General features: G+C 42.3%; 1 protein-coding gene across 1 annotated transcript in view; it reads right to left on the bottom strand.

Annotated features, from left to right (window-relative positions):
* DNER (delta/notch like EGF repeat containing) overlaps window positions 1–17,472 on the bottom strand; it is a 330,436-nt gene that overhangs the window by 132,574 nt on the left and 180,390 nt on the right. The window contains exon 6 of the mRNA XM_059053059.2: window positions 315–468. Coding sequence (XP_058909042.1) covers window positions 315–468 — 154 coding nt within the window. The remainder of the gene's footprint in view (window positions 1–314; window positions 469–17,472) is intronic.

Here is a 17,472-nt window from a genome sequence, read left to right on the forward strand (position 1 = left end):
AGCCCACACTCAGTACATATTTGCAGAACTGTCTTTGAAACATCCAGGCCTCCATTTGACCAGGAATATCATTACTCCAGAACAAAAATGGTGGAATGCTAAGACAGTAGCATCCTAACGTCAGAAAGCCAGCCAAAGAACACGATGTTCGTCCCCACAGGAACTTTCCTCCTCCGTTCCCGTCAGCATGGGCTGATGGAACCAAATGAGACCTTAAAGTCACCTGTCCAACAATGTATGCTTGACCCTCCTTAATTAATAAGTGTCTGTTCTACAGAGAGACACATAGTAACTATTAACTATGGAAACCTTACCAGCAAGGCAAACACAGGTGAAGTTGCCCCCATCTTGCTTTTCATTCGCATCAACACAGCTCGCATTGTTCCGGCAGGGTTTCCTCTGGCAGGCGTCAAATTCTTCACAGAAAGTACCCGTGTACTGATCATCACAGTTACACGAAAAAGTTGCCTAAAACACAAACATACGGTGTATGTTACTTGAGTCCCCTGAAATGTGTGCATTGACCGTGAAGCTCAAAGTTCAAACGTACCACTTACTTTTATACTTATACCAACACTAAGGATTTTAATCTTATCACTTATATCACGATCTGCTTAAAATCATAGCTTTAAAAAAATAGTCTCTTTCTTTACAGTTTAATTTCAAACATAATTTTTATTGATATGTATCTCAATGGTTTTCAACCTTCCAAAACCATAAATGGAAAGAATAATTATTTTAAGCAGAAAATAAAGCTTTGCTGACCTGACGTGGAAATGAGAATTATGCCAGAGCAGATATATTGAGCTACAGTCATTAAATGAGATGTCACTCCAAATGAAATCCTTCAGCATAGACAGTGCTTGCGACAAAAGCATCATGAAATGTGGCACGGGGCCCACCCTTCCAGATCACTGAGAGAATTTACCAAACCACTCTGTAAATGAGGCTCAACGTGGAGCCACGCAGATGACCTGAGTGTAAGGGAAAATAAAAAGGACCATTTTGTTTGGTTTGTTATGCTAGTAAAAGACCATAACTCAGACCCAGAGAACTGCATTTGACTGGAAGCTTCATTTCTGAGGCAGTTGTAAAATCCAAATAAAACTGAGCCTTCCTGCTCTCTTCCTAATGCTGGCCTGAGGGTGGTGATGCATCTAAAAAAAACACAGATCTGGCTCCAAAGCCTTGTGTAGATGTGACTGCAGATTCTCATGAAGAATGGAGACGAGGAAGCAAAGGAGAATGGCACAGATAAAACTTACTGCATTAAAAAAAATAAAAACAAAAAGGACCAAAACACCTTTCCCAGCTCTCCCCAAGCCCCACGCGTCAGGCAGGTGTTTCAAAGCCCCGCCCACAGCCTTTCCCAGCCCTGCCTCCCTCCCTCCCTCTGGAGGGGGTGGGGGACCCAGCCTCCTGCCCTTGATCTTACAGAGACTCTCTGGGCTCCTCCAGGTATTGTTAACTCAGGATCCCACCCCGTACCCACCCACCCCCACCAAGCACTACACAGCATCTTTTCTCTTAAAAAACGAAAGGGTTGTCTTCTTCTCTTTAATTGTTTTTGGTCTCTTAATCAAGTTTTATACTTCTTGTCCATTTCTAGATTAATTTACTCCTGAATATTCAGATTTCTTTGTAGCTATTGCTGATGAGATCCTTTCCTCACCCCTTTCTTGTAAAATACCCATCACACTTGCTAGCGATGATTACTGACATGTAAAGTGCTAACGTTAGGTTACCTGTCATCGCCCTGAGCTCTCATTACAGGTCAGAGGTTTTAGTTGATTCTCTTGAGTTTTCCAGATAAAACAAGCCCCCCCCCCCCACGCAAAAACAAGGGAACGTCAATTGCAAATCATGATAACATCACCTTCTCTTCTCTAATCCTCACGGTTCCATTGGTGGCACATGCAGAATAATTCTGATTTCAAAGGGAGGTTTGTAGAATTTATCACTAAGTAGAATGCTTGGAACAATGATCAAATTTTATCAAATGCCATTTTAGCTTCTATTTTTAAAAATTACCTTTTTTATCTCTAACCTATCAGTATGTGAACTGAATGTTTAAATTCCCTACTACGGACTCCTCACATTCCTGGAAGGAAAACCCACAGAGGTCATTAGGTAAAATTGTTTTATGGCTGCATTCTATCTGTAGTTCTATTTCTATGGCTTCCATCTAACTTGCCCTAACCCACAGACTCCTTTTCTAAGAAAAACCGTCCCTTGCAATGGTGAGATCATAGTTTACACCATAAGAGGGCGCCCCTTGCCACAAGCGACTAAACCAGGAGTGGATGGAACTCTGACCTCAGCAACCAACCAAGAAGCCAGACAGTCAAACATGACATTCAGCTCAACCAAAACAGCCAGAATTTATGTAGGTGTCTTTCTTTTGTTAGTTGAAGTTGTTGTTTTTGTTAAGGGAATATGACACATCCTTATAAACTGCATAATCAAGTCCTCTTTAGTTTAAGGACACACTCTTCAATTATATCTTAGAAACTAGAACAACTGGAATAAAAGCAATGGCCTTTTCTACTTAAGTTAGAGGTAAATTTTCTGCCTTCTGTTTATATCATCTCATACCTCCTTGTGGCAAACGGAAGTTCCCTCTGCACTCTAGCAATAGTTGACTTCTTATCCGTTTTTTTCTTGATGCTGTGAGTTTTTTCGCCTTTTGTGTGTTTGTATAGACTTTGTAGTTGAAAGCTGGGAAAAGCTCATTAACTATTAGAAAGGCAGCCTTGTAATTAGAACTCCTTTTCTGTCTTCTACCAAAATAGATGCTTCTCCAAAGAAGATATACAGATGGCCAACAGGCAAATGAAAAGATGTTCAACATCATTAATTATTAGAGAAATGCAAATCAAAATTACAATGGGGTATTATATCACTCTGGTCAGAACGGCCATCATTAAAAAGTCTACAAATAACAATTCTGGAAAGGGTGCAGAGAAAAGGGAACCCTCCTACATGGTTGGTGGGAATGTACGTTGGTGCAGCTACTATGGAAAACAGTATGGAGGCTCCTCAGAAAACTAAAAATAAAGTTGCCATATGATCCAGCAATCCCATTCCTGGGCATATATCTGTAGAAAACTTGAATTTCAAAAGATACATGCACCCCAATGTTCAGGGTAGCACTAGTTACAATAGCCAAGACATAGAAGCAACTTAAATGTCCATCAACAGATGAATAAAGAAGATGTGGTATATATATGCAATGGAATATTACTCAGCCATAAAAAAGAACAAAATAATGTCATTGCAGCAACATGGATGGACCTAGAGATTGTCATCCTGAGTGAAGTAAGTCAGAAAAAAAAAAAAAGACAACTACCATATGCTATCACTTATATGTGGAATCTAAAATATGATACAAGCAAACTTATTTACCAAACAGAAACAGACTCACAGACATAGAAAACACACTTATGGTCACCACAGGGAAAAGGGGGTGGGGAAGGGATAAATTAGGAGTTTGAGATTAGCAGATACAAACTACTATATATAAACAAGGGCCTACTGTACAGCACAGGGAAGTATATTCAATGTCTTATAAGAAACCATAATGGAAAAGAATATGTATATACATATATGTATAACTGAATCACTGCTGTACACCAGAACTAACACAACATTGTAACTCAACTATACTTCAATGAAAAAATAAAAATAAATAAATAAAAATTTAAAAATAGATCCCTGTTCTAAGGGAAATCTTGTCCTTGCTCAAATGGACCAATGGTGCACAATGCTGATATTCGCAAGAGGCCGTCTGGAGCCCTTTGTGCAGCTGCAGAGTTGTGACCGCCTCTGAATGTAAAAGCTGTGCATACCCAGCAGGCACAATTCCAGCCCGGGCCTCAGCATCATAATAAATTACTCCGTGTGACTATTTCTGGCAGCTGTCCACTAAAAATTACTTGGTTTGTATCCAGTCATTCCATTTTTCAGAAAAATTTCTCTGGTCATTTGGGGGATACATTTTGCATATAATTCATCTGGCAAGTTCCATGGAAAATATGTTACTTGTGAAAATAAATTATTAAATGCCCCAAATCAAATGTCTTTCAGTTAGCTCTGATTGAATTTAAATATATATATACTTTTTAAAAAACTGAATTATAGCTGAATGAATTGAAAGATAAAACGAAAGCCGCGCATTTTGTTTTAAGAAGGAAGCTTGAAAGAAACCTTAAGAAATTGTTGAAACAATTGCTTTTGACCAAGCAAAGCACTGAATTGATTCTAAAACTTTGACTGATGGATGAGGAAGAAGAGTCACAAATGTTTACATACTCTTGACCATAAAATTTTAGTTAAATCTTTGCATATTATGTGTCACGCTGTCCATAAAGTCAGATTTCTTCCAAAGTCTACTTTCTAAGAATGAAGAGCTTTCCTATAATATTAAAAGGATTTTTAAATAGCTTCAAGACTTTGACTTGTAAGGGGCCATAAATATTTATTAGGAAACTATGTTTTTAGCGTATTTATTATAAAAAAAAACTGTGTTTGATCACTGATGTATAAACTATTATATCAACCTCGAGTTTAACCCACTGACTATGATAGCAGTAGCCTATGTCCAACTGAGTTAACTGGCGTAAGAGACAAAATGGACTTAGTTAAAATTAGTAGCACAGCTAAGTTACAGAGAGGGACTTCCTTGCAAAATTATTGTATATTTATAGGTAAAAATATTTTTTCAAGTAAAATGAAAAATGACCCTCAGAGGTTAATTTTAAAAACCAATGCAGAATCTCAGTTTTTGTCAATAGCTTGAAGTCAAATATTCCATTTGTACAGTAATGAAACTTTCTCACACAGCGGTAGGAAGCTTACTTTGAAAAGTTCTAGCTTAAAAAAATTTCAGTCATACCTGCGTTCGCTTATGCACCCATATATATTGAGCACTTATGAAGAGCCAGGCACTGTTCTGGGGACACAAAAGTGAACAAGACTCTCCCATGGAGATTATATTCTAGTGGGGGTGACTGACAAACGAAATGATTAATACTAAATTCGGTGATAAATGCTGTGGGGAAAATTAAGTAGGGAAGGGGAAGAGAAGGGTCCTATAAGAAACATCCCTTTAAAATCTACTATTGCGTTTACCACGAGGACGTCGGCAAGAGCGTATATGCCGTACGTCACTTTCTACCTCATTTATAAATCCCTTCCCAAGAAAATTCACTCATTTAAAAGTTTTACTAGTCGTAAGAACTGATGTTTTGTCCTCATGAATGATGGAGATTATGTGACGGCTCATTCTTTTTCCTTTTTGATTTGGCTGCCATATGCTCAGAGGCTACTAGAAGTTCAGTTTTAACAACACTCTAGGGCTCTGTGACCTATATGACTGTTTCCTCTTTCCAACTAGGATGTCACTTTTTAATTTATATTTTGTCTGACTCTAACTTATTTTCTTGTATTTTATATTTCAGTACTTTACAAAATAAAGAGCCAAATGCTGAACAAATAAACTAAATTCCCCAGCATGGCACACAGGTCATTGGCAATCTGGCCCCAGCTTACTTTTTCTGTCTCATCCTCTGCAATTTTCACCTCTCAGTAAAGCCTACGTGTCATGAACAAATCATCCCAGAGACAGAAGAGGTATTTTTGTTGTTGTTTTTTGGCTGTGCTGGGTCTTCCTTGCTGTGTGGGGGCTTTCTCTAGTTGCGGCGAGTGAGGGCTACTCTTCGTTGCAGTGTGCGAGCTTCTCACTGCGGTGGCTTCTCTCGTTGCGGAGGCCAGGCTCGAGGCACGCAGGCTTCAGTAGTTGTGGCACACGGGCTCAGTAGTTGTGGCTTGCAGACTCTAGAGCACAGGCTCAGTAGTTGTGGCACATAGGCTCAGTTGCTCTGTGGCCTGTGGGATCTTCCCGGACCAGGGCTCGAACCTGCGTCCCCTGCATTGGCAGGAGGACTCTTAACCACTGCGCCACCAGGGAAGACCAGAGAGAGAAGCTTTTTGAGGAGCTTTATTCTTCTCTTTCAGAGTCAGAATTTAGCAATTCTTGTTTACTTTCTCCCTTAAAGTATAGAGAAAATACACATCTCTTTTTGGTGTCCCAGTGACATCAGTGAACATAAAAAACTCAGCCAACTAGACACTTGAAGCTCATTGTTTACAGAGCTTGCTCACATTGAATCATCTCTTTAATCTTCACCACAGGGCTTCCTTGGTGGTGCAGTGGCTGAGAATCTCCTGCCAATGCAGGGACACGGGTTCGGGCCCTGGTCCGGGAAGATCCCACATGCCGCGGAGCAACTAAGCCCGTGAGCCACAACTACTGAGCCTGCGCGTCTGGAGCTTGTGCTCCGCAACAGTAGAGGCTGTGACAGTGAGAGGCCCACGCGCCACAACTAGAGAAAGCCCTCGCACAGAAACGAAGACCTAACACAGCCCCCCCCAAAATTAAATAAGTAAAAAATTTATAATCTTCACCACATCTGTCAGGTGGGTATTCCCAGATCCATTTTAGGAGTTGAGAACAGACTCGACAGAGAGGTCAGATAAGTTGTTCAAGGTGTCTCAGTTGGCAAGTGTAAGGTCAAGGCTTAAAACAATATCATCCAATTCCAAGTTCTTTTCCACTCACAGCTGCATATCATCCTATCATCACCGTGATGATCTACGGGTACCATAGACCCACGTGGGGACGTCCTTCACCCGAACTCTAAAATGACCCCCAATGACAGCAGTATTTTATTTCCAGCTCCAGATTTCCGTAGTTTTTCCACCTCCTCCCTTGCTGTCTGGCTGCCTTCCCTATCAGCATCATTGACTGTTCTTTGGGTTCACTGATCCTAATTTTCTTCGGCCTTAAGAAAAATAACAAATCTATTCAAATAATGTGTCAAAATAGAGTAAAAGCCTCCTTCCTGGGGGTTGAATGCATCTCTTGTACATAAAGTGCCTAGTCACTCATGGACAGACTTGGAAACTTTGGGCGATTCTTCACCAGAATTGGAGGTCCTTGATGTCTGCATACATAATAGACATTTGAGTGTTCACTGAATAAAGCTGACTTTATAGTCTGCTCCTTAAAGGTAGACTTGCATGCGAGTTCTGTGCAGGGTAGGGGTCCTCTTCTCCTAATTCCTTGTCTATCTCTGATGATCTTGTGATTTATTAGAATCAGAGCCACTTATACATTCTTCATCCACATCTTCATGCTGAAGGGGATCCTGGAACAAGGATTAGGAGGACAAACCTAAACCAAAACCTCTGAAAATGGAAAGGAGATGATTTAAGCCACTCCTACCTCACAGACCCTCAAAGCCAACTTCAACTTCCGTCACGGATCAGCCTGATTCCAAACAACATCTGGGCGATTCACTGTTAAATGTCCGAACATCTGCAAAGTCAAAAGTCTGGCTAATGAGTCGATAATTGCTGAAACTAGGCGATGCAGACATGGTAGTTTGCCAAATGACTCTCTCTACTTTTATGCATGTAGAAATTTCCCATAATAAAAAATTCGTTGTTTTTATTTTAAGAGTCTGGCTAAATCCCAGGAAAGGAAAGATAAAACTCTGAAACATTAGAATCACATTTCAGCATCCTGTGTCCAGCTCCTCCCTGCGGGATGTGCTATTGCATTCACTGCAGGGATGTTGTGGAGAACATGGTGTGCACATCGCCGGGTCCCTGTACATCGAGTCCCGCTCCAGAGATTCATTTCACATCCAGGTGCCAGGAAAAGCTCTGCTCGCCCTAAGGGACGGACGTGTCTTCTCCTGTGGACTGAGCATATTTCCCTCTGAACAGTCCAGTTTTCTTGAAGAGAAGGCTCAACCACTCCTAGGCCAAAGGAAGGCGTGGCCACCTCTCAGCTTGCCCTGCATGCCAGGGTCATGAGCAGGGCACAGCCAGCCCAGGCCACAGCGGGGAGAGAATTCCTGCTTACAGAGCCTACGGGGAAGCATTCAGAAGACCTCTCTAAACTCGTAGTCCCCACACGGCAGGGTCAAGAAGTAGAGTCTGTTTCCGACGTTGCAAGGTTCTGGAATCTTTTTGCTCCCGGTTAATGGAGGAGCAGTTGTCCGTGAAGATGACCCCCCAGTAAGGGCTTTCTGTAGCCCCCTGGCAGAGTGGCTATATTGCTCTAAGAGGACTTCAGGGAAGGGAGGCAATGAATCCTGTCTAACTCATGAAACAATGAAGCATCAGTCAGATTCTCGCCTGAGCTGTCCCATCGTGCTGGCTGCATTGACCCTGGATCTGTGGGGATGAAGGCCACAGAAGCCTCATCCTTGTCGTTCTAAGCCAAGAGCTTATCATTCCAGCTCTAGGGACCACAGCAGGTGGTCATTCAGGTCTGAAATTACCTAGTTGACAAACACGGAAACCTTGATGAAAAGCAGTGGCCACAGCGCACATTTTTATTTCATTAAACACAGGTGGCCTGTAACTAAAGGGTCAGAAGATCCGTCTAGCAAGTTCTCTTGGACGTGTATAATTCAGCCTTTTACTAAACCCAGATTTAGTATTTCAAGAGACAGAACGGATTATTTTAACGTAAAACTTAAGAGACTATCTGGGAATTCTATTTATGATGGAAAAGTCCTTATAAATGCCTTTTCCTGAGCCCAGGCCACACAAGAACACCTGGAGCCCAGCCACAGAGACAGACTGTTGCCTCTTGTTGGGAACACATTCAGCCATCGCAAAGGAAAACTCGTTATGAATTACATTTTAGAACTTCTTGTCCATTGGCCGGGTCTCACTGTTCTATTATTCACATTTAATTCAAACAACATACTCTCATTGCTTATAGCTCATAATCTTATTTTCCCATTAGTCTTAGATATGCTATTGCTCTTCTATTTGGGTTCATTAATTTCAAATGTAGTAGCTTATTTTTTCTCAAGTAAGCTTAGAAACGTGCAGATCATCGAAACGTTGAACGCAAGACGCGACATTCATGAATTCCTAGAACTCGTTTCTTTGGCTTAAACATTACATTCTAAATGATAGAAACAATGATGAGTGAGACAGCCATCCTCTCTCTTTCCAAAAGACTTTGTAGTTTACTTGATCGCTCAAGGGAGAAGAAAGTAAATGTCTTTCAGGAAATGTTGCAAGAGTCTTTCTTCCTCAAATCGGATGTATGGGTTGGCTGAATGAAGATGTTCCCAGCAGCTTCCAACCTTTTATCCCTGCAACTTATGTGCTCTCGGCACTCTGCGTGTGGCTGTAATTAGGCATAAGACTTCCGTGTAATCAGCCTCGATCTCCGGTCCACTCACATCTGTGTATTCATTTGCTGCAACATCCTAATCCACTAACGAAAGTAATATTTGACTTTTAAAAAAAATGGATGTCGGGCTTCCCTGGTGGCGCAGTGGTTGAGAGTCCGCCTGCTGATGCAGGGGACACGGGTTCGTGCCCCGGTCCGGGAAGATCCCACATGCCGCTGAGCGGCTGGGCCCGTGAGCCATGGCCGCTGAGCCTGCGCGTCCAGAGCCTTTGCTCCACAACGGGAGAGGCCACAACAGTGAGAGGCCCGCGTACTACAGAAAAAAAAAAAAAAAAAAAAAAAATGGATGTCATTAAAGACTCATCTTTTATTGAACTTCCCTGAAAAAAAATTAGCCTGATCCCACAAGTAAATGATATCCTATTCTACTTTCTTATTTTAAAAATCAATTTAGCCTTCTAGTTATTTCCTTTGCTACCTTAAAAGAACATGATAAAGAAAAAGCTTTAATACAGTGGACATTTTGATGTCTAAATTACTGATGAGAAGGATTCTTTGAAGAACAGAGATCCTTCCCAACGTCTTCTTCAAGCTCCCTCAGAAGGAAAACGCACTACGGATTGTATTTTGAAACGTAAAGCTAAGATGATAGACCACTGATAGCTTTTTCCAAAGATGGAAAGTCAGTGGGGACAGGGCAGGGGTCAAAACCATCATTTACTGAAGAAAGCCCCCGCCATATGCCAAGTACCGCGTAAGGATTCACTTCGTCCTCCCGAGAGCCTTGCAAGATCGGTATCATTCTTCTATTTCACCAATGAGGAAACAGACTGGAGAATTTAAGCAGTTGGCTCAGTGTCACACTGTGAGGCAGAGACAGAGGGAGGCAGATTTGGCCGCATTGCAGAGACATTTTTACAATTTAACATACTGAGAAATGCGAGAAATTAAATTACAAAGAATGAGGGGCAGAGTTCAAACGACATTCTGAGAAAGGGGATGAGGGCAGCGTCTGAGCACAGAGCGGGAATCCGAAGGGGCTGACCTCCAAAGGCCTCTTCAGCTCTCAGATCTGACGGACCTGGGTGTCCGTCCCGAATAAGCCATAAATCCCATCGTCCTCCACGAGTGCTTCCATGCCACACTGCGGTGCTAACAACCACCTAGCTGGTTTCTTTCCTGTTCTCCCTATTAGGTTGCCAGGGGTGCCATAGCAAAGTGTTGAATACCACAGGCTGGGTGGCTCAAACAACAGAAATTTATTTTCTCACAATTCTGGAGGCTGGGAAATCCAAAATTAAGGTGTCGCTAAGGCTGGCTTCTTTGAAGGCCTCTCTCCTTGGCTTCCAGATGGCCCTCTGCTCTCTGTGTCTTCACGTGATCTTCCCTCTGTTTATGTCTGTGTCCTAATCTCCTCTTCTTATAAAGGACACAAGTCACTGTCCTAAGAGCTTTGCAAAATGCAGTTACCCTCATTGTTACTGTTAGTCCAATTTTATGTTTGGGGAAACTGAGGCACAGAGAGGGTGAGTAAATGGACCATGTTCTTCGAGCTAATCAATTGAAGAGTTAAAATGTGAACGCAGGGGCTTTCCCTGCTGGCTCAGTGGTTGAGAGTCCTCCTGCCAATGCAGGGGACAGGGGTTCGAGCCCTGGTCCGGGAAGATCCCACATGCCGCGGAGCAACTAAGCCCGTGCGCCACAACTACTGAGCCTGCGCTCTAGTGCCCGCGCGACACAACTACTGAAGCCCGCGCGCCTAGAGCCACCGCAATGAGAAGCCCGCGCGCCACAATGAAGGGTAGCCCCCTGCTCGCTGCAACTAGAGAAAGCCCGCGCGCAGCAATGAAGACCCAACACAGCCAAAAATAAATGTGAACCCAGGAAATCTGATTCCAGGATCTCCCCTTTATGTAAAAGAAACTACGGTCAAAGTGAACCACGGACGACCATGTAGCTTAGTAAGAAAAAAATACTACTTTGCCTGTTGAGATCCTATTCCTAGATCTTCCATCTCTTTGACCTTGGGCAAGAAATTTACATTATTTATGACTTTGTTTCCTATTGGACCTCAGGTAATAATAGGAGAAAATGAAAGGAGATGTGCTATAACCAGAGATTCTTTTATTTATGTTGTTGGCTTTAAAATTTTAACTGGTGTAAGATCTACAATGATACAACAGATATCCGAGAACACCTATCCAATAACAAAGGGGTTCGGCACAGTCACTTACAGATAAAATGACTGCATCAGTGACACAGGAGGAGTAAGTGGTTGGCTGGTCCCTCTTCCTAGTTCCTGTTGGAGTCAGGTGATGAAAATCAGCATATCAAATCACACGCTAGATTCAGGGACCAGGATATATAGGTGGAGATTAGAAATTAGGCTTGGGTAAGATCATCAAAACCCTTAATCTCTTCTTTTTTGCCATTAAGATTGCACCGGCCCTTTACAAATCTTGGAGACAGGGAAGGTGAAGTGCTCAAATGGATGTGGAGACCAGGCAGGAGGTGCACTTGTACCTGGTCCAGGTAAAAGGTACAGCACCTGATCCCTCTAGAGAAGCCCCAGCTCCCTGCCCTGACTGTTCAAACATTCTGATTGCCCCGAGTCTATCCATAGATCATTCCTGAGTGACAGTTTTTGTTCTTTGGGGGATAACCCATAGAGTTCTCAAGACCTCTGTCACCATGTGGCACTCTAGACCCCCAAATGGGGAGACAAACCTGAAGAACGCCACCTGATGGACACTCATTCAATGGCTCCTCTCCCAGAACACCTCTCTCGTGTGTGGTTTCTCTTTCTTCTTTCTTCCCTCCATCTTCCATCCCCGTTTCCTCTTTATCCTCATTCCCTTTGGGCTCCTTCACATACAGGGTCTATTACGTTCATGGGCCACAGCAAACCCAACATGCATCCCCAATTCCTCTCTTTAGCCAGTACGTGAGCCTTCCTCTGTACATTTATAACTTTAACCTATGTTTACTTTCCTATTGGACCTAGAATTCTCCTTTGCCTTGGTCTTCAGATCTGTTTTCCTCTTAATAGGTTATTTTAGGGCTCCCCTGGTGGCGCGGTGGTTGCAAGTCCGCCTGCTGATGCAGGGGACACGGGTTCGCGCCCCGGTCCGGGAAGATCCCACATGACGCAGAGCGGCTGGGCCCGTGAGCCATGGCCGCTGCGCCTGCGCGTCCGGAGCCTGTGCTCCGCAACGGGAGAGGCCACAACAGTGAGAGGCCCGCGTACCGCAAAAAAAAAAAAAAAGGTTATTTTATAGTTTACGTACTTTTGTGGATAGTCACAAAGCCAACCCAAAGAGAGAGACTGCAAATAAACAAAAAAGTAAACCACAGCAGAGTTGGTATAAAGGATCAGTTCTGCCTTCCTTATGGAGGGTGAATGAAATTCTTCAGCCCCTTGTTCTCCTACTGAAATGAGAATATACATACGAATCAAGATTCTTCTTCTTACTGTTATTGGTATCATAGCCTAAATTCCAAGAGGTCTGTCTTGACTATATGATCCCTGACACCACACAGTGGCATTTAACTAAAAATATTTCTTCAGTGTCGAATGAGAAAAAACTATCTTTCCATCTTATTGTGAATGATTTCATTTATATAGAGTCCCTGATCTGATGGATGTTTTTCTTTATTGAATTTACACTCACTCAAATTGAAGTAACACCAACAGATGTGTGAAGGTCCTATCATTCATTTTAATTAAATCTTATCTCACTGAATGTTTGCTGCTTTCATGATTTTAACATTGAACAAAAGGCAGGTTATATCTAAGAGATGTGTTTCTCCAGGATAATTAGAAAAGAATCATTCTAACAACTTCCTAAAGAAACTCCTCAAACGATCTAACTCAGGGATGGCAAAAGAATTAGCTAAGTTCACAGGCAAGGGGGATCCTGCTTGCTTTCAAACTGTTTTTATTCATCTATAATAGTCTCATGAAGCGATTTCTTCTAGGTGATAATTTAATCCTCCCATTCTGAATGAGAGAAAATCTGCGTACAAATGTTTAATGTAAGAACACTAACACTGCTCATATCATCCTTCCAACAATTTCTTGGTTAGTATATTATATTTGAACCATTTTTATGCTTGAAGTTTCTTTTCTAATTCATTTATGACTCTTAGAATAGGATATCAGGTTTAGGTTCATTATTGGAAACAGAAAGGTATTGCATGCTTAATTCCCTAGGGCCTCGGGACTGCCGTCATCAGAGGGTGGTAATGAAATGTCCGTGTCACAGAAAATCCTTGGGCTAGCACAGATTCATGTGAATGCTGGAAAGAACCTTAATCTCACTTCCTGGTTCATGTGCACAAGCTTGATGAAGGCTGATACACCTAGCAGTGCTGTCATACAGGACAGTCCCCAGTGGAGAAGCCAATCTCAAATAATTTTCTCTAATTATACTTTTTAAATGCTTGTGTTGGAAAGGAAAAAAATTCCATGAGCTAGCCCCAATTCCTGCCTTCTCTGAGAGAGGCATAAATAGGCTTTAGCTACGGAATGGGGCTCAAGGTCATTTACGGCATCGGATGAGCACTTCTAAGGCTTCTCAGACTCCTCTAAAATAAAACTAGTTTTGTTTACTTGGCATAACATCTGTCTCAGAAGTACGGCTCAAATGCCACCAGCCTCCCCTGTTTCTAAACTTAGGAAGAACTGAAAACCAAACACAAGACTCTGATTTGCTGACCTATCTGACAAAGCTCACCTCCCCAAACCCAGGTGCCCCTCAGACCCGACACCTCCAGCTGGATTCTAGAATTACCTACTCTTCTCTCTCCTACTGAAAACAGCCCCTGACTAAGCTAAGTTATTCCAGCGTTAATGACAGATAATACCTTAATGTGATACCATTTTGGGGACATTTGCATTTAAATAGGAAATCATGCCTTTATTACAAGGAATTAAGCTCAAACACCAGGATTCCGGGTCAGGCTGGAATGTCAAGGAAATTTGGGATGAAGGGACCTCCCTAGATATCCTTGAATCTTACACTAAGTCTACACTCCTAGTCCACTGTATTCCGTCCAACAGAATAGGCAACTAAATTGTACCAATGTCTAGCTATACTTTTATTTTTTAAAGCATTTTTTAAACATTTCAGTTCAGAAGTTAAAAACCCTCATAATTTTTTTTTTTTAAAAAGTATCTCCTACTACTACTGCTGGCTGGTAACCATGGTTTTGCTATTTTTTAGAAGACCCTCTTATCAGGGCTCCTCTTGGGCAACAATTGTACACTCATGAGTATTTCTGGCAAAAATTGGTATCTGCCAACAATTTTGTTTTTTAACTGCAAAATTAAAAATACATTTAGCTAAGCAGCGCTTAGAAACAATGGGTAAGAAGTAAAACAAACAGTTGATTGCCCATTTCTGTGGCCAACTGCACCCCTCTTGTCGCAGCACAGATCTTAAAAGACAAAAGAAAACAGAAAACACTAGTATGTAGAGCACATGCTGGTGACTTGGATTCAAAAACTCAAGTATCAACTTTCTCCCAACAACTACCCTTTAAAATGAGAACTCTGAGAGGGAAATTCAACGTGAGTCTAGCCCCAAACGATTACTGCTGAAGTCAGTTAAAATGTGCTGTGTAGGCCAGAAGCATTCCCGGGTAGTTCAAAAGCGGATGAGGGGAAGCAGAGACGTCCAAGGATAACAGGGTTGAAATGCCAAGTGCAACAAGGGCCACAGGAAGGTGGCTCTCGATGGAGGCAACAGATGCCACTTTTATGGTCTGTGTACCATGTCACCTTTTATTTGCAAAGCACTTTACAAAACGCTTTTGCACGTATAGGATCCCATTTCAAATTCCATTAGGATCTTTCCAGCACCTCTACAGGCCTGTACTCCCAAGGTCTCCCATGTGCCACGGCCCTGTGATATGGACATTCCATGTTTCCCAAGATCGGACAAGGATACTGAGGCTCTAGGGAATTAAGTGATGCCATTTCAGTAAGTGCCAGAGTCAGATCTTGACTCCTGAACTGCCCCGTGTCCACTGGCCTCCACCGGGCCACAAGGCCTCCCACTTCATCAGAATGGTCTATACGGTCTATGCGGAAGCCCACACTGACGTCGCCTGCACCGAGTACAGACACCATGTACTCTCTTTAAGCACACAGATATTTGGTGCAGCCTCGAAGTCTCTCTCCAGCTAGATGACAGTAATAAGGCTCCATGGGCTTCTCAATGATCTAAACAAAACTAAAATGCTAGTACTTTTGGAAGTACTACAAAATTTTAAAACTTCAACCCTTACTAAAATTCAGTCATCCCAAGAGCCCCAATATCCCCATCCAAAAATTCCAGTGAGGAAAATGTCATGTCACAGGACATGATGAGTGGAAGATCCTTTCTACCAGGAAACAGCAGTAGAACTGACGTCTCATTAGCATCTGGTGCATTTCAACCAAGCTAAATGAAATGCAGTATTTTTGATTAAATTGCAAAATGAATTGGTCTTATGACAGAAATGGAAGAATAATATCATACTAATCTAAATAAGGAAGTTGCCAAAATAAATTAGAATGTATTATTTATTTTAGCAACTTGAAATAGCCCTCAGGCAAAAGTCAAATTTGGGTCTGCTTCTGATTTTAGGCATCACAATACGCTATCTTTTTTTTAATCCCCCAAATCTTCCATGTGTGGAGAAATCCTTAAAACAGAAGATCAAACTTTGGTTTAAAAAAATCAATGAAAACAATTCAAGCTAAAAGAAGGGTGACCAGATTCCGGTACAAGTTCGCACAGTCTGTGACCCTGGCCTGTGGAGCAGCCCCTCCTTAACCTAATCCAAGTAATAACTAACCCCACGCATCTTCCATCCCAGACCCCTACAAAACTTCTGCAGCAGACTGTGCTTTCATCACTTCAGCAGGTGCTTTCATGACATATAACCCATTCCTTTCATATGTTCGTTTCCACTAACCATTAACGTCTCTTGCATCAATGTTTAATGTTCTTGATTTATAGGACTTTGTTCAATTCTCTGCTACTGACACCACGTGATGGTGATGACCTGATATACGTTGCTTACCAGCACTGAAACATATACTAAATCAAACTGAGACCAGATAATAACGTGGAAAAGAATAGACGTAAAATGTAACGAAGAAAGCCTATAAAGAAATGGAAAAGGTTAATAGGAAAGACAAACCAAAAACACACCAGTGAATCTGGGAAAACACTTATTGAATTATAATGCAGAGACGGAAGGGAGAAAAGTGAAATGTTTCAAGGTTTTCTACAGCTATAGACCTAAACACATGTGCATGATTATTCTGCGAAAATATAAATAATATTGTATAAGCTGCTATGGGTATTTCTTCCTCTGTTCATGTGTTTCGTATTCCCCCAGTCTCCTGCCCAAACGTTGTGACCGTGTGAAAACAAGATGTGTACGTGACAGTTCTGATGTCCTGCATAATAGTGACCTTTGGATTCTGAACAGCTCTGGAACTTTCCACATTTGCCGGGGCCTCTGCTGACTCCTGGAAGATGATCACACTAGCATCCTCTGCACCCCTCCCTCCACACTGGAGCCCTAAATGTCCCTGAACATAACACACACTCACCTCTGTCTGAGGCTAAGACATAGCTCAAGTCTTCTGCCCAGAACTGTGTGGAAACCAACCACAGGGGTAGAGAAGACTGTGGATTGCATGTGCAGCGATGACCCCAAGGGGACTGCGGTAAACTTGTTCTGCTTCTCCATACAGAGCAGCTGTTGTATTCCAGGGAGAGCTCTCTCATTCCCTTCCGAGCCAGTTTCTCCATCCTTTATTGACTTGGAAATAGCCTGTTTAACTGCAGAATTATCGTTGATCTAGAAATTCTCCTCCAGTGTGAACTTGGAAGGGACACATGCTTGGGGCTCAATTAAATGCTGATCTTAGCCTCCAAAAGCCCATTATGTGAAAGGAAGTCGAGCACAGAATGAGTTCCCCGTTGCTGATGAGTAAAAGACACACAGGTTTGGGCCAGGTTTCTTGGGACTATTCTTGGAGTACAAGGAAAAGGCAGGCTGAGGGCAGAAAGCCATACGATGGCTCATGACAGTCTGACAGGCGTTGGGGTAATAATGCCTGTCCTACCCCTTCCCCATGGAGATGGTGGGTTCCTGGTCAGTGTCCAGTCGAGGCAAGAAGATTAGGGTATGGTCTTCTCTGAATCTGCTTTATCTCACATTCCCTAGAAATAAACCAAGCTTCTAAA

This window comes from Kogia breviceps, chromosome 2, assembly GCF_026419965.1.
Source record: "Kogia breviceps isolate mKogBre1 chromosome 2, mKogBre1 haplotype 1, whole genome shotgun sequence".
In the NCBI taxonomy this organism is placed as follows: domain Eukaryota; kingdom Metazoa; phylum Chordata; class Mammalia; order Artiodactyla; family Physeteridae; genus Kogia; species Kogia breviceps.